The sequence below is a fragment of the Phaethon aethereus genome (genome assembly GCF_964289735.1).
Source record: "Phaethon aethereus genome assembly, chromosome: 1".
NCBI lineage: Eukaryota > Metazoa > Chordata > Aves > Phaethontiformes > Phaethontidae > Phaethon > Phaethon aethereus.
Window position 1 is genome coordinate 213,375,811 of NC_138575.1, and position 18,368 is coordinate 213,394,178.

The 18,368-nt window shown below is 41.3% G+C and overlaps 1 protein-coding gene across 1 annotated transcript in view; it reads left to right on the forward strand.

Moving 5' to 3' along the window:
* The window catches only part of NOX4 (NADPH oxidase 4), a gene marked incomplete at its 5' end in the record, with an annotated part of 113,253 nt that overhangs the window by 40,293 nt on the left and 54,592 nt on the right, over positions 1 to 18,368 (forward strand). The window contains one exon of the mRNA XM_082005877.1: positions 10,315 to 10,375. Within this exon, the coding sequence (XP_081862003.1) occupies positions 10,315 to 10,375 (61 nt within the window). The remainder of the gene's footprint in view (positions 1 to 10,314; positions 10,376 to 18,368) is intronic.

Consider the following 18,368-nt stretch of genomic DNA (forward strand, 5'->3'; position numbering starts at 1 on the left):
TCCAGAGTTCATTTAACATCAGTGAAGGTTTTAACAGCCTAGCGGTGAAGTTTTAGCTCTAAGCTTCTTTTAAGCAAGAAATTTTGTACTGCACAAGAAGCAAAACTGGAGATGATGCAGAAACACGTCCTGTACTGTAAACTTGAGAAATAAACTATCCACAACAGGAAAAGCCTAGAGGCCAAATTCTGAAGTACTTCATAAAAAAAATTGAAAAGTTGTTGGAAGTTTGCCTGAGTAAAAGGTATGTGAGGACATCAAGAGCTAAGTTCATACTGACAGATAAATACAATAAAAAAAAAATCTAACATGATGACATTCTAATAGGATTTGTTAAATATCTTGTGCGAATGGTTATGAAACTTCTCTTTATGAGATGATTTAGGGAAATGCAGATATTGTGAAGTATCTTGCTGGCAAACTAAAGACATCCCTAGAGCTTGTCTGCTCTTCATAGAAGTAGAAAATCTAGCAGCTGTTTGACAAAGAATTTAAGTAAAACAAAAATAGAATAGATTAATATTTCAGATGCCTTTAGTACTTCCTTAGACTTGTTTGTTTGGTTTGGTTTGCTTTTGGGCTTAATAGTTTTGGGCTGTGTATAAAAAACTTAAGTAAACCTTCACTTTCAATTAAACTTAAAAATCTGACTGTTTTGGATCAGAGGAACCCAGAAGTTGTTACATTCTAGTTCACTAAATCCTGAGTCCTTCAGCAGATCCCTCTCATGAGCAGTTTTTTTCTGATACTATGAAAGTAAATTTATAATATATAACAAGCATCTACTTACTTTAGCAGAGAAGTGTGTTTTCTCCCATCAGAGGTAGTGCTTCTAGGTTAGCTGCTAGGTCAGGTTAGTGAGAGGTCTAGGAAGTACAGGAGAACATCAAAATAAAAAAAAAAGCCAAGCACAACTTTTAAGCATGAATATAGTTAACACATAGACAAAGTATTAGAGGAAATGAAGCACCCTGCCTTTTGGTGTTCTAAAATTAAGACCAGGGGACTGGCAATACTGTGTGTGCTTGTAGGCTAGTTTGGAGGGACACAGCGTTCCTCAAGGAGTTGGTCATCCGACTAGAAAACCTACCGATCCTTTGGTGGTTCTTTCCATGAGTGCCTCACACCACTGGGATCCAGTTAGCATGTGTCTGGAGATGGCGCATAGTTTCTGCTCAGGGATGATGGAGGAGTCTTCTGTGCCATTCCGTTTCCTTGTTCCCGCATTTGTCAGCTCAGCACAGTGTTGCTTGGCAATGTGCCCACATACCCTTGGAGGACTTGGAGACGCAGCCTTGGCCAGAAACATTGCTCTACTGCCTTTTACTCCTTCAGGGACAAAGGCTTGCATCCTGAGCATCCCACAAGGTTGTGGTTTGTTTTTTTCCACTAGCTAGCAAGTCAAAATGCATAATTATGTGGGCTGAGTATTGCTAGGATTGAAACTTTTTTACTATCTTACAGGGAGTTGGACTTCATGATCCTTACAGGTTCCTTCCAACTCGTGCATTCTGTGATTATGAAATGGAATGTGTCTGCTGGAGGGAAAGGGTAGTCTGCAAGTATTTTACCTTGGTTGAGCTGCAGAGGCAAAGAAATACTGTCTAGTCTGTAGAAGTGGACCTTTGTAGTGCATCCGTAGCAGCAATAGAGTAGCAGATGGGCTATTACAGATTTACTGGAAAACAAATTGTATATATTTTATGCAACATTCCCTGTATTTTACACTTACAACTATTGCTCTATTTACAATCCTAAGACATCTATTACAGTAAGGATTTGTGTTTTCTTGTGGTGCAAGGAACACATGCTCATAGATTGAGACTTAAAAAAAAAAAGGTTGTTTTGAACACTGAGAGTAATTTAATAACTGAGATTGCAGGGAGTGAAGTAGCAAATGCTGAACTACAGACTCACAGGAATTAGTGGGTGTGGGTTTGTGGTTTATGTTACAGAAGAAGTTAGACCCCAGATGACCAGAATGATCCTTTTTGGCACTGCAGCTGACCAGTGATGTATCCCGAGCATCCCATGGTGTTATGGTGTGTTTTTTCCACTAGCTAGACTGCAGGTGTTTGGGGTTGTACATCAACAACTATAAGGGAATGGAAAGCAAAAGGGAAAAGTGTTTGGGATATGATTCTGCAGCTGGGCTGCTTGCAAGGAGTCAGCTCTGCAATGGGAGGGCTTGTGGCTGAAGCGATGAGTATTCAAGGCATGGTGGTCTCGCCTTGGTCATCCAGACAACTTTGATACTTAAATCATGTTCCATGGTTAGGATTTCCCCACATTCAGAGATGTTTTAATGTCTGCTGATGTCTGCCAGTTACATTAGGAGAGCTGTAAGTCCAAGTCTCTAACAGGGAAAGCTTTTAGACAAAATCGGATCTGTAAACTAACACGAAACAGAAAAACAAACGGAGACATTTCAGGGAATTTCCTAGGCTTTGAGGCAAAGGTGTGTTTAGAAGAGTAACTCTTCAGATTAACTTTTTTCCTCTGAAATTTGCTTCTTATGGGATTTATTAGTTAAAACAGGGGTAGCCCAGTGTGACAGAGTTCACCTCCTATGAGTCAGACTGAAGTCTAGCTACTATTTTTTGGCTACCTTATATAGCATGCCTGTGTTTGTCATCACTCCTCTTCATTTTCTACTGTCAGGATGAATCATTTTAGGAATGTTTATATCAGTTCTGTATGAAACCAGACAAGATACAGCTTACTGAGCTTCAGAGGTTCACATTTTCTTAACAGTTGACAAAGTTGAAAACCTTTTCTTTTTCTTTTTTTTTTCCCCCCTTCCGTGGAGGGGAAGATAAGTTGGTTATATTTAGTTCTTTTTTTTTCCCCCCAATTCTGTCTTTTCCCAAACATGCTAAGTCTTTAATGTGTTTTTGTTGATCGGTATGAGGGTTCATTTGAGTCTGAAGCAAGGCTGGGCTGATGAAATGGGGTTGGCAGCTGGTGCAGCTGGTTCACCCCGGCAGGTGGGTGGGCAGGGGCATGGGAGCAAATCAGGGACTCAGCAGTGATTACAGTCCCTGCCAGGATATCTGCGAATCCATATTATGCTCATATTGTGGCTTTTTCCTCAAAGCAAAAGCCGTCTTTGAAGGAGTTTCCCTTTCTTTAAGCAAACTCTGCAATGAGCTTTTTAGTTCCCTAAATCAGACAAAAATGAGGTTTCACTTCGTTCTTCCAGCTGTGACACAGATCTTCTTTGTAACTTTGGGCGCTGTTAAGGCCACCTACTACAGCACCAAACACAGAAGTTGGTGTTTACTGTGGTGCATCAGCTTGAGAGCAGTGTCTCCACAGGAGCTTATGAGGAGCTTTACTGCAGAGCCCGTGGGGATACATAACTTGGGCATCCCTTTCATCTCCTTTTTTCTGATAATAGATGTTCTGCAGCGTTACCCTTGTGTGTGCATCAGCGCCTCTGTGACAGTGCTGTAATCAAAACCAACATCTAAAGTGTCTTCACAATTCTTATGGTAGAGATGTGCAGAAGAACTGGAAACTTTCAGGAATTAACTTTCTATTTTCTTGCTAGTTTGCCATTGACTTACCCTAACTCCCTGCACCCCAAGGTCTAAAAAGTGTGTTTTACAACATTTCAATATTATTTAATACCACTACATTTTTTTCAGTAAGGTTTGTCCTGTTTCTTGTTCTGGGCAGGGTTCTGGACTGGGAGTAGATACCAGTGATGTAAAAATATTTGGGGTATTCTAAGCTGGAAACACAGGTGCTGATAACATAGTTTTCATATGTTGTGGTCTCATGCACAGATTTCTCCATTGCTCATTGCCACCGGTAGATTCTTATACCAATATAAAGTGGGTGTAAAGTATGACCACTATGATCTAACAGTATTTAGTTCACCCACAGTGTTCATATAAAAGCAAGCCATAGAGGACAACTGAGAATCATGTTCACAATGTAAAACTGATAAATAAAATACATTTCAAGTATGTATTAATCTAGTAGTGCATTAAACATTAAACAATTAAATTATTAAGATTATTAAAAATTATAATCTATATTTTATCTTAGCATAGAGATAAATAGTAGAGCTACAGCTACTGGTAGGTGTAATTATTTGGTGGTTTATAAGCATAAAGTTGCAAATTCCCTATGTGTTGATTTGCATTTGTATTTCCAGTTAGCTTGAAAAAAATTGAAAAAAAACACATGGAAAGGTGTTTTTTCATCAAGATATAGAATAATCTGTATTCCATAATTTTATTTACATATAAAATACTATTCTCACTTCTTTCAATGTGAAAATACATACAAAAATAAAATAAAAATAGGCATTGTAAACTTGCTCGCCTGTGATTAACAGCCCTGAGGAAATCTACCAACTTTCCACTGCTAAGAACATAGCATAGTTTGGTTTTACTGGGAGTGTAAATCTCCACAGCTCTATTAAGTTTAACAGAATTACTTTGGTTTTCAGTTGTTTTTGGAGGATGGCCAAATGTTGGCAGATAACCTGATTAGTGTAGACGTTCCTACCTGTAAAATCTTGCACTTTTTAAACCTAACGATAGCTTGAGGTTAGAATAAGATTAACATAGCTTCATGTAATTGCACTACCTGCCACAGCTAATTTGTGTACCATAGCATTTTAATCAAATGAGCGCAGCAAACGGGGTTCATTTAACTCTTCAAAATGAGGAAGGAACTAAGGGAAATCTGACCACTTGTGACCTTTTGTTTAATGTCTAATGTCCCTTCTCATTACAGCCTATTGAAGTTAGTGATTTTCCTGTTTGGAAAACATTGTTTATTTAAGGAAAACAAACTAAGGGAAAATATTTTATTATTTCAAGATTGGCTAATCTTTACAATTTCCTCTTGGGCAGCGTACTGGGCAATAGGGAAAAAATAAGGGGCTGCATGCAGCTCTTGCCACAGCAGAGTTAATAGTCACTGGATTGTTTCTTAGGATTCCCAGATTAAAAGGACCAGGGGGAAATCCAGGTACTATTTGCCAAAACACATTTTAAGAACAATTTTAATTGTTTTTGTTCACAGCTGCAGAGAGGACATCATGCATTGCTGAGGCCACTTTGATACGCCTTTATTTGACCAAGGTTTATGTGCTTATTCTCTTGATTTCCAATTCAAGAGGGTGCTTCAGCTTGTGCTTGTCTCCATAGAACATAAATAGATGTCAGTTTAAATGTGTGTATGAGCTGACTGTAATAAGGATCTTGAAGCAGAGTTTAGCGGTGCAGTATTGTAAAGATGAGATATGGCAAAGGAGAAGTAAAATAGGTGATCAGAGACTTAGATATGTAAAATGGACAAGAGATCATAATTCACAAGACTTCTGACACTTTCTCATAAAACACAGAGAAATTGATGAAGTGTGGAGTAGATGAATGGGCTGGAAGGTAGGTGGAAAACTGTCTGAACAGTTGGGCTGAAAGGATTGCAATCAGTAGCACAAAGTCCAGCTGGAGGCCAGTCAGTACCTCAGGGTTCAGTACTGGTTTGCAAATGATACAAAACTGGGAAGAGTGGCTGATATGCTGGGTGGTTGTGCTGCCATTTGAGGGACATAAGAGGCTGGAAAAATGGGCTGACAGTAACCTCATGAAGATCATGAAAGGGAATTGCCAAATCCTGTCTCTGAGGAGTAACCCCAGGTACTAGTACATGATGTTAACTGACTGGCTGGAAAGCAGCTCAGTCAGAATGACCTGATGAACACCAAGATGACCATGAGCCAGCAGTGTGCCCTTGCGGCAAAGGTGGCCAATGGCCTCCTGGGCTCTATTAGGCAGAGTATTGCCAGCAGGTCGAAGGAGGTGACCCTTCTCCTTTGCTCAGCACGGGTGAGATACATCTGGAGCTCTGTGTCCAGCACTGGGCTCCCCAGTATAAGAGAGACATGGACACACTGGAGCACAAAGGGCCATGAAGATTATTAAGGAACTGGAGTATCTCTCATATCAGGAGAGGCTGAGGGAGCTGGAACTGATGGAGGAGGGAAGAAAACACAGCCAGACTCTTCTCACGGGCACCCAGTGACAGGAAACACAAACTGAAATACAGGAGGTTCGATCTGAACGTAAGAAAAAAACCACTTTTTCTGTGAAGGTGGCACAGGATGCCCAGAGAGGCTGTGGAGTCTCCATTCTTGGAGACATTCAAAGCGCAGCTGGATACCGCCCTGGGCCACTCACTCTTGCAGACCCTGCCTGAGCAGGAGGATTGAAGTAGCCAGTCTCCACAGGTGTTTTCCTCCTCTTAGCTATCCTACGATTCAGTGATTTCATGAAGAAGGGTAAATATATGAGAGGATATTTTCATTGTATTTAATTACACATGCCCAGTGTAATGTTAATAATGTGGGAAAGTTTACCCACTTTCATGATTAAACTTCTGAAAAACTCTTTTTGAGTATTTTCTTAAGCTTCTGGAATATTTTCTCTAACAGTCTGGAAAAAGCCAAAATTTGGACACATAGGATCATAGAATCATAGAATATTTGGGGTGGAAGGGACCTTTAAAGGTCATCTAGTCCAACCGCCCTGCTATGAGCAGGGACATTTTCAAGCAGATCAGGTTGCTCAGAGCCCCGTCCAACCTGACCTTGTGATCTCCTTTCAGGTAGTTGTAGAGAGCAATAAAGTCTCCCCTCAGCCTTCTCTTCTCCAGACTGAACAACCCCAGTTCCCTCAGCCGCTCCTCATAAGACTTGTGCTCCAGACCCCTCACCAGCTTTGTTGCCCTTCTCTGGACACGCTCCAGCACCTCAACATCCTTCTTGTAGTGAGGGGCCCAAAACTGAACACAGGATTCAAGGTGCGGCCTCACCAGTGCCAAGTCCAGGGGCACAATCACTTCCCTACTCCTGCTGGCCACACTATTGCTGATACAGGCCAGGATGCTGAAGGCCACCTGGGCACACTGCTGGCTCATGTTCAGCTGGCTGTCAACCAGCACCCCCAGGTCCTTTTCCACTGAGCAGCTCTCCAGCCACTCCTCCCCAAGCCTGTAGCATTGCATGGGTTTGTTGTGACCCAAGTGCAGGACCCAGCACTTGGCCTTGTTGAATCTCATACAGTTGGCCTTGGCCCATCGATCCAGCCTGTCCAAATCCCTCTGTGGAGCCTTCCTGCCCTCAAGCAGCTGAACACTCCTGCCCAACTTGGTGTCATCTGCAAACTTACTGAGAGTGCCCTTGATCCCTTCATCCAGATCATGGATAAAGATATTGAACAGAACTGGGCCTAGTACTGAGCCCTGGGGAAGAACACCACTTGTGACCGGCCACCAGCTGGATTTAACTCCATTCACCACAACTCTTTGGGCCCAGTCTTCCAGCCAGTTTTTTTATCCTGCGAAGAGTCACCAATCCAAGCCATGAGCAGCCAGTTCCTGCAGGAGAATGCTGTGGGAAACGGTGTCAAAGACTTTACTAAAGTCTGGGTAGTCAACATCCACAGCCTTTCCCTCGTCCACTAAGAGGTCACTTTGTCATAGAAGTCAGGTTGGTCAAGCAGGACCTGACCTGCCTTTCATAAACCCATGCTGACTGGGCCTGATCACCTGCTTGTCCTATATGTACCACATGATCACGCTCAAGATGATCTGCTTCATAACCTTCTCTGGCATTGAGGTCAGGCTGACAGGCCTGTAGTTCCCCAGATCCTCCTTCTGGCCCTTCTTGTAGGTGGGCGTCACATTTGCTAACCATCAGTCAACTGGGTCCTGCCACTTAGCTTTGTTTACAGAGATGAGAGAGGTAAAATAAGTGTTATGTGCAGTAAAAATGTAAATACAATTTTCAAAGTTAAAATTGCAGGTCCATAGGAAAGTTTTAAGTTGGAAGAGGCCCCTGGAGATCATCTGGTTCAACCTTCTGCTGCAAGGGCCATAGATGAGGTTATCTAAGGACCTGTGAAGCTGAATTAGCAATAGAAATTGCACCATTTCTCTGGCTACCTATTCCATGGTGAAGAATATTTTTCTTATATCCAGGTTAAACTTCCCCTTAAGCAACTTGTGCCCCTGGTCTTTTGTCCTGTTACCGTGCATGGTGGTGAAGAGAGCACCTTCATCTTCTCTATAGCTATTTTTTTAGATATTGGAAGACCACGATCTCCCTGAGCCTTCTCTTCTGTGGGTTACACAAGCACGTTCCCTTTTTGACCTCTCTTTGTTATGTGTCAGGTTCTACAATTCTCTCATTATCTTGGTGGCCTTTTGCTGGACCATTTACAATCTCTGTCTCTTGAACTGGGGCTAATTCACTCTGTGTAGCCTATATGATGGGCATGTTTCTTCTGGTAAGATTTAGCAGCACAATAAGATTTTTCCAGAACTCTCTGAGGAACTCTCATACCCAGTTATAGGTATCAAAACAGGCTTCCTACAGTCTAAGGAGAAATAAATCTCTTTTTTTATTGGATAATTTTTCAAAGCAGTGCAGAAAGGAATTAGTCACAAGGGTGATGTAAAGAGTAACAGGTTTCAACCTATTCTGGCTGGAGACAAGGGGTATTCTGCTATTAACTTTAATGGAAGGAGGGAATGACAGACAATTTTACAGAAGATGTGCTGAACTGGGACTGTGCATAGCTGGACTAAGAAAATCACTCAACCTCCTATGAAACTGAGAGAGTGCTCAGACTGAAAAATAAACTCTGCTAAATGCTCTTGCAGAAGCTCCTAGGAGAACAGGTCTTTTTGCTGCCAGTATGCGACTTTCTAGCTGAGATGCTGCTTACCTACTTTTATATGGAGAATTGGTCTTGATATTTTTGTTGGGAGACATTGCAGCTAGCCACAGCAAATACTGGCCTTGTTGTGTGAGGTTTGCCTGCATCCCTCCTTTGATGCCATTTTTTTTAAGGCTAAGAGTTGCTGAAATAATTCTGACTCTAAGTTTCTGTACCAAAATTTTATAGCAAAATTTGAAAGATGACAAGGGAAAATATGAGTCTGTCTGGTAATCGGCACTCCTTAACAAGAATGCTCTTCCCCTTCAGGAAAATGGAGTGACTAGCCTGGACATTGTATTCCCTGTTTGAGGTTTGCCAGGATGTGGAGAATACTAACCTTTTAACTGTCTCTGCTGCTAATTAAGGAACTGATAGGAACTGATCCTCAGCCCTGAGACCAGTTGTTTCCCACTCCCCAACAGATTATCTTGGGAATGCTAATGGCAATGGTCCAGAACAGACCCAAGAAGTGTCCCCACACGCGTGGTGGATGACTGAGTATTTGGTGCTTGGATTCACTACCTCGGCCTCTTTTATTTATAATATAGATGTGTTCCTTGAATTTAAGCCCTCTCCTCAGAATTCATATTTGTTTGTAGCAGTAGAAACAAAAAAAGACAGGAGTGTCATGTGTTGGATGTTAGATTTATGATGGAGCTTGGATCCATCATTAACAGATTCGAGGAAAGATGTCAAAACTGAGTAAGTAGTAATATGTTCTATCAAAAAAACCCAATGGTGTTGGTTTATAGAAGGAAAGTAAAGAATCTTTTCTTGAGGAATGGTTGCTTGTCCTGTTTATGTGTGAAATCATTTGGTGTACCTGCAAAAGCTGTCCAGACAGTGCATTTGAAATCTCCCTGTAGCTAACAAGGAACGAAACTGAGGGGGCTCCTTAGACCTTTGACATGGCTTTACTGGATGTTTTTGGATACCGTGGTGTAGATAAGACTGTAGATAATATCATTCCTGTGTTGATAGTCACAAGTAAGTAGCCTCAAGGTGAGGGCATAGGTGCAGAGTGGTTTTTATGATGTGCTGTGCAATCTGGTGTTTTTCCTTTGCAAACTCTAAGCTCTGGTGAACTGCAGCAAAATCTCAGTCTCCAGAAGCGTCAGTTGTGTGAGACTGATCAGCTTGAAAACATGTGCCCTTACATTCAAGAACCAGAAGTGTCTTAAATGCCTTGACTTAGGAATGATGGGGCAGTTCCTGATTTTGAATGATCAGTGTCAGTAGTAGAGGGAGTATTTCTGTACTGTTGTATCTTCAGTTGGTATCACTACTGAGTAATGCTTAATGAAGTGGCTGTTCCAAATCACACTCCCAGACAAACCCATGCCAGCCTCCTCTGTGGCCAGAAGAAAGAGTTAAGACTGAGTGGACTAGCCATGCTTGCTTCCTGAACTGTACTGATGCTAGACTTGCTTTTTAAAGGGTGTAGCTGCTGGTATGGCTGCTCAGGAATGATCTATTTACACCAGGTACTGTCTTAGCAACTGTAGTTTGAATGCATTTTGTTATTTTCTTGTTACTTAGAAGTGGTCCTTAACATATTTAATATTTTTAGTGCCCTACAGATACCAAAGCAACGTTTGGGGTCCACCTTAAAGTAGTAGGAGACTGGACAGGTATGTAGAAAAACAATTCCTTTTCAGAGACAAATATCTTTACTTGAACTGTTATCCCTTTCTGGCTTCAGCACGGTTGTACCTTGATTGTGGTGTAGTCTCACTAGAGATCATTTGTGCTTGTTTTCCCAAAGTTGTTTTTGTTACACTCTTGATGCAACCCCTGCTTTATTCATATGTACATTTCTTCAGATAACATGTTTTTCCAACTACTAACAGATCTTCTGATTGCACTGTAGTAATTTTCAGTCTTCCTCAGTTTCTGCCTCTTTTTCTTATTTTTCGGGAGCCTGCTGCCCCTGTGCAGTGCAGTGCGTCTGTGCATAGTAGCATCTGCAGGAATGCTGAAATGTGCAGCTCCCAGATAAGCGGATTTTGATGCCAGCAGTTTGGATGGCTGCCAGGTTAATTAATGCCTACGGTACACTAAGATTACAGGTTGCTTTCATGTTCTTCCATGCTCTTCCATTGCTCTTTGAATGTTCTCCAGACCAGGGATGTAAGCCAGGAATCCCCGCAGAGGAGAACGGTAATTTGCTGTTCCCTGCGACGGTTGTATACTCAAGTGATAGTTGTCATTATTCCTTGGCGGCTGACTTTCTTCTTGCTTAGCATAGCATTTCCTTGTAAGGGAGATAATTGCACAACACCGTCTTCTTCATTTCTTATGAAGAAATGTTTTCCATATTAATTTGTATCAGCTCGTGTTTTTATGGAACTGAGTCAAATGAGCTTGTTGCCCTGAAACGAATTAGACCAGTTCAGGGACAATAAGTCCATGAATGTCTCTTGAACTTGTTGGTCTGGCTGCATACTTGGCTGTGGAAGTTGATGAAACTGTAATAGGCAAAAGTTGGGAGGGCAATGCCATATGCATACATGCTCCATAATCACCCTGATTTTCTGTTCTTATGGGCCTAATTAGCCTCTGATCTGCCCTAGTATGATGGCTCTTTTATTCCTACCTGGGAGAAGAGAGTAGGCTATTGGGACAAGTGGGGTAGAGAAGTGCTAGCTAAATGAGTTTTCCAAAAGAAATGGCATCTTTGAAGTTTTCTGATTGCCTCTGTGGTGTGAATCGCTGTGTGTTAGTATTTAAATGTCATTCTTCCAACTCAGTATCTATATTCTCCTTTGAGAGGCAGGTCTGCCTAGGGAGGACTGTATGAGATTCAGGACACTGTCACATTACATAAGACCAGTTGTTGTATTAGTTTTGCTAAACAGGGATATTTCTGCTGGGGTCAAATGTGCTGTCAAGAAGCAGGCAGTTTACCCGACCTTTTACGCCGCATCTGGACCCTGGAGCCCTGTTCTCACTCAGTCCCTTAAGCCCTGTGACAATGGTCTCTAATCTGCTGACCATTTGAGGAAGGATTATTATATTTGCCACGTTCCTTATAATCTTTTTTAAGCGTGCTCTAATGGCCACTTCTGCGGACAGGATATTGGGCTGGAGGATTTTTTATGTGACATACTGTCATTTGAGCTCTTCTCACGACCTATTCTCTCAGCCTTTATCCTATTTATTCAAATACTCTTTGCATTTTCACATTCCTGACAGTTTATGTCTGATACCAAAGAGAGTTAACAATTTATTTCAGAGAACTTAATTACAAGCCCAAATTAAAAGCACGCAAGAAGAGTACAGATATGCTGTGAAATCAGAGAAGAACCGATTAGGTTGAGACATTTCTCTTCTTGCTGGCTTCAGCTTCTGCTGCCTGCACCTGGGTGATGTGGTGAAGGACCAATTTCCTGCTGTTAACTGTAAGGACTTGAGGGGAGGATAAACACTGCTGGCAAACCAATATTGCAAGTTGTGTTTTGGGTCAAGTCTCTGACACTGCATCTTTTGTTTTGAAAATTGAACAGAATACCTCGTGGCCTTAGTGACTTTGTTTTGTAGGTTGGGAAAGCAACTGCATGTCAAGAGAAAAGATAAAGGGTAACAGAATTTTCCACTCCTGACGAGAAGTTGCTGTTAATGGAAAGTCATTTACTGCCCATATCCCAGTGCATATTATTTTAGATAGCCAATAGTAGCAAGAAGCGGCTTCTGAAAAAGGCAGTCACCCTAGAATTAATTTTTTGCATAGGAGCAGATATCTAGTAGATTTTCAGGCAATATTATTATTTGCTTTTTAAAGCAATGATTTGAGTAATGCAAAACGTAGGACAGAAAAAATAGGGAAGAGAGGAAGAAACCTCAGAAAGAGTAGCTCTGAAACCTTTGCAAACCAAACAGTAATCCAGACCCCCAAGTGATGTCTGTCTTGTTCCATTGAAATAAAATGGTGCTATCTGAGCTTAGAAGAGCTGAGAACCTGCCCTTCTCAGAAGCAGATTTGGATAAAGGCACGACATTCCCTCCTATTATGGGGACAGTAGCATCTTTTAGATAAATTTCCAATACAAATCTGAGCTCTTTCATTTCTTATTTGTGTTATGGTGGTATTAGCAACTGTATTGTGCTTGGCTTTCATGTTCATCACAGAAAATAGAGACAGCCAGGCACTGGTATTGCTGTTATGTGCCCTCAGATAACTGTGTAATAGATTGTTTCACCTGAAACACTTCCCATGGCTCCCTTTGTAGACCTCTGCCCTGTTTATGTGTCTGGTTTAGGATGAGACGAACCAGGCCCCAAGCATGCCTTTTTTCTTCATTGGTTGTAAAGGAATTCTAGATATACATTACTACCTCAGAGGTAGGTAGTTTAATTAATTGACAATTAGTCATGATTTTTCCCATGTCAATGTTCCTAACATGATTTTTCTGTCTTTTGCCATGTGTGCTGGGTCTTGTGTATAGTGGTACAGCTATTATAGACCCCCCCTAAAGAATGGTTTTGTGATAATGTAATTACTATCCTTGTGCTGCCACGTGATTACTTAAGGCAGCACCTACTGGATTAACAAAAAGTTAATCAGTGCAATTATCTCATCGTATTACAGAGATGAAACTTAACGGCTGCAGACCACGGCTCAGGTAGCCTGCCAGGACTTAGGACACCCAAGTTGCGACGGGTTTGCGGTGGCTGATCTGCGGTAATGGCAGACGTGAATTGCTGCGCGTTGGGTTAGCTCCGTGGCTCAGAGCTAAGCCTGCGTGTCTTCCTCTGCGGCTGCCTGGTGGGTTTTGCAGCTGAGCTGATGGATGGCAACTTTAAACCCTACGATAACATTGAAGTCCCTGCAATGGCTTGTGCACAGATCGGAGCTGTGAGATCCATGGATTAGCTAATATTAACTTCCCCTCTAAACACCTGTTTTGTTCTGCTTCTCTCATATCTCTGTGGTCACCTTTTTCTCCTTCAGCTTGGAAAAAAAATTTGGCTTAATATTTGCAAAAGGTTTTTTTGAAAGTTTTTTTTTTGTCCCACTTACTGTCTAGTTTGTCCTCAGTGTTGCCATCTATCAGCCTTATGCTTACTCTGGCCTTGCTGCTGCCTCAAGTACCACGGCTTGTTTAGTTTTAATGCTGGCATTTCATCCAGCACCTCCAGAGGGAAAAAGAGGCCACAGGCCATGCCTCATGTCTGACCACTTGACAGCAGTGAAAAAAACCCATGGCAGTGTATCAAAACAGTGTGTCTCATTCACTAGACAAACTTCAGGGTGCGAGGCAGAAAGTGATACTGATGATGCTGAAATAACAGACTTCTGAAGCCATGCTGCATGTTTTTGTGGGAAACGAATACACAACACTCAGAGGTATTAAGGTGAACTGCATGCCTTAAGGCAATAAAACATTGCAGTTATCTTGCAGTGCGTTGCTGGTACAAATCGTTGTGGGTCTGTGTGTAAAACACTGTTGCTGTTCGGCGCTCCACAGTCATTTTTATCTTGTAGTGACATCATCCTGCTGTGTAGTTGCGTGTGATCCTAGAGACATTTGCAAGGCCTGCCCACCATTCTGAGCAGCGTGGTATTTATTGCGGGGCTACCAGAAGAGCACTTCTAATACTTTTAATTGACTCTGAGACCTGTCCTGTAGGTTACTAAATGTCATGGCAGCGGGAGGTGTTGATGGTGCGGGAACTCTCCAGCTAGAGCCGCAACAGCCAGATCGTGGGGTCCTGATCTGCATCACTCTAGCAAACTCTAGGTCTCGTCAGCAAATATGTATCTTTGCTTAATTCTTCTTGCTAGAGGTGAGGATGTGCACGGTCACTAGATCATTTACGTACTGACTACCTTACGTTGAATCTGATGTGGTATGATGCGGATTTTTGTCAGATATTGTCATAGTCCTTTTTCTGGAAGCTCCAGATTGGGAGCAGGAAGTTTCAGAGGAAAGAAAAAAAAATTTCCGGTTGAAAACAACAATTTTCCAGAACATGGCAAATGTATGAATGCATGGATCTTGTTTAACTCCCTGTGGACTAAAACCTGAGACAGCAGAGAGTACACACCCCAGATTTCTTACTTTTAAGCAGAAAAAAAAAAATTAAGGCAGTTGTTTGGGATCTTGGAGCCTGACTAAGAATTTTTTGCATGCTCACAAGAAGAAAATAACATACCTTTTAAGTGGCTCTGAAAGAAGAATGATCTAAACTGTCTGGGCTAGGATTGTTTGTCAAATTTTGGGGGAATTTCTGAGTGACCTTGTTAAGCTGTTGCAGCTTCTGGTTTAGAGAAAGCCTGAAGCATCCCAAGGCTTGCTCTGCGTTGCTGCATTTAGCTGGAATTTATCAGCAAGTATAGGAGCTAGCAAAGAAGCAGTATTTTACTTTCAGTAACCCCAGGGATACTTTTAGAGATGCTGAAGTAGTGGATCATTCAGTCAGTATCTACTATGTTCTTAATAGATCCTGATTCAGACTGGAGGAATGTGTGAAGCAGAAGATGACAAGAAGGAATAATAAGATTACAAAGTCTGCCCTCAGGATGTGGCAAGGTTGTTCCAGGATCACTATAACTGCTACCACGTTTCTTTAAAAATATCTAGTCACTGGTGATGAACAGTTGGTCAACTCTCTTGCTACTACCTCAAGTTCTGTTTGATTCGGGACTTTTTATTCTATAGTGACATGTATTTTGTGGTGTTCAGTTATTCCATGAGAGTCCTGGCAGGGTGTAAAGGCATTAATGACGTGGTACTGTCCGTTGTTCCAGCAAAATCAGCATGTGGTTTTGGAAGCAGAAGACAGAGATGGGATGGATGTTATATCCCCCGGTTAGATTTTATGACTACCGATTCTTATATTGTCAGTGAATCCTACTTACACTTCTGAAAAAGATATCAGAATTGAGTGCTAAAAAGGTTTGTGTTTCTTTTTATATAATTTGACATTAGTAATAAAAGTAATACTGTTACATTACTGGGAGGTTAAAATACCTTAACAATACAATTAGCCAAATTGTGCCGTAAGGAATACTAGTTTTATTCTTCATTGCCATTAACGTTCACTAATTACTTTATTTATGACTGCAAACAAACTCAATAAAAGACAGGATTAAGAGAATGGAGAAAATGAAGGAGAACACATTTAGTTTACTGGCTCAGTGCTGAAAGTCCCTTTCCTCTGATTAAAGGATTAGTGCTGAAGGTGAACACATCTGAATTTTTGGCTTCAGACCTGGATTGTTTTACATTAGTTGAACTCCAGCTGACTTAATACCAAAACCAGTATAACTTGAGTCAACTTCAATTTGAACAGTTAATGAGTTTTACCTTTACAGCGAAAAAAGATTTTTATGTGAGCAAATTGCCTTGAAGGAAATTTTCTCCTACTCTGAAGTCCTTTCTTCATGCATCCTGTTGTTTGTAATCTTCCACCTTTTTGCGTATCCCAGGCTCTTTTTAATCTTCTAATGATTATAGAAAATGACATGGCCGAATGATGTAAATTATTTTTATCCTTCAATATAATATGCACAGGATGTGTGGATGTTGATGTAGTTAAGAACTGATCCAAGAATACCAGGTTGAAGGATTCCTTGCTGTGCCTCAAATGTTTTAAATACCCTTGTGAACTACAGGAATGAAACCTGTGGAGCACATTAACATGTAGCAGCTGATGGGATCTAAATGACTGTAGTGAAAAAAAGCAAAAAGCTACTCTCTACTTTGAAAATAGAGTCACAAGATAGAAAAGCTCTAGGACATGTATTTGAGTGGACTGCCAGCCAAATTTCTGGTTTTGTAATCACTATTTATATGCTATGTTTGCCTGTTTAAGAAGGCAAAGTTGCTGGTCTGGAGTTACCTGTGTTTCACCAATTTTCTGTTAATCTTTGCTTAGGGAAGCAAATCTTTGCTTAGTTTCACCATTTTTCTGTTAATCTTTGCTTAGGGATGCTTAAGGAGGTCACATTCTTGTGGTAGTTCCTGTGCAGAGGTACAGAGCTGCTTCAAGCAATGAATATACAAAGTCTGGCTGGTCTTTCTCTTTCTGTTGCGTGAGCACCTTTAATAAGCTTGGGCGTGTAATGGTTTCTGGAGAAATGGGAGAGGTCACATCAAAACGCCGGCTCTTCATGCATGCCTGCGCTTCCCTGGGGGCAATAGTGGACTCCCCTAGATGCCACTCAAGTTTTGCTGAAGAATCTCTACCAAACGTCATCTTGTTTTGTTCCCAGTTCATTGAAACTTCTACTTCAGGGACAGAAGAAAAAAGCAGACTTGGATTTATGAGTTACCACAGTTTAAGTAGCAATTGCTAGTTAAAATATCTTAAAAGTAGATTTGAAAGGTTTCTTTTTGGGATCCTTTTCTAACAGATTGTAAAAATGCTGTAGTTGATGAGGAAGAAGGTATTTCAAATTTTGAACATTAAAACAATAGGAAAAAATTCTGTAGGAACTGTTGATACTTATAAACTTTACGATCAGGAGGGACACTTATCTTTACGCACTCCCAACCATGATGCTTTAGAATTTCTTAGAATAATATCTATAGAGAAGTTAACATAAGCCAAAACCAAAACTTGGGGTTGAAATAGTCTGCAGATTTTTCAGCTTCAATCTTTGGATGTCCGTGGGCTCTTTCTGTGCTGTTTGTGACAAGGAAGCTCAACTTTGTGATGATGTCATAATTTAGTGGGTTTTTATGTTGTTGTTGTTGGTTTTTTTCCCCTTTCTTCCTTCATTTCAGGGCAAGAACCACCACTGGAAAATGTGTGTGCAAATACTTAACAGAAAATGAGCATGGGACCTTTGAACTTTCCATTTGGTTGATCTGTTGTACTAAGTTCAAGTTTGGAGACGTTGCATTTGTCTGGCTCTTTGTTTTCTGCACCCTCTCCACTTCTAACATTCCTTTTAAATATGGAAGCGGGCTTGCTTTTCAGTAGAGGTCTCATCATTGGTTTAGGCTGTGGTATGATTTAAAGTGTAGCTCTTTCTTGCCATAAAGACCACCAGCAGTGGTGGTTGCTGGGCTACTCAGGAGACTACCTATCATGCTACCTTGTATTGCTCCTTAATCCTTGGCCTCTCCTACCTGTCTGCTTATTTCTACAGGTGCCTTGTCTAAGCTTGGATTGGAAGGGAGAGGGGCCATCACTTGCTCAGAATTTGTTCTGTGCTCAGCAGTTAACCCTGTGGGAGTTAATTAAAACTCCCACAACGTTGTAAATGTCATCATGATCAAATAACATGGTCAGATGACATTTTCACCCTATTTACACAGCAAATGTTGTATAGCTCCTTGTTGGCGTAATATTAGTGTTGAACTTCTAGTTAGGATATCCCATCTCCTTTATTGCATTACTTTTTTCTCCTTCATTCCGTAAGTATTATCTACCCCACTTTTCGCCAGCTGCATGTCCTCACCCCAATCTTCAGACTTCCTTGAAACAGCAACTGTCTGTTCCAAAATCTCCTTCTATTCCAAGATGCATTAAAGTCAGTGCTGGCCTTGTTTATGTGAAGCAAATCCTACACCCCAAATATTAGCATCAATTCCCTGCAGTCCCTTGCAATCCAATTTTGCAATTCATGTGCCACACAGACCTTCCTGTTGCTCCATCCAGTCCTTTGACTTT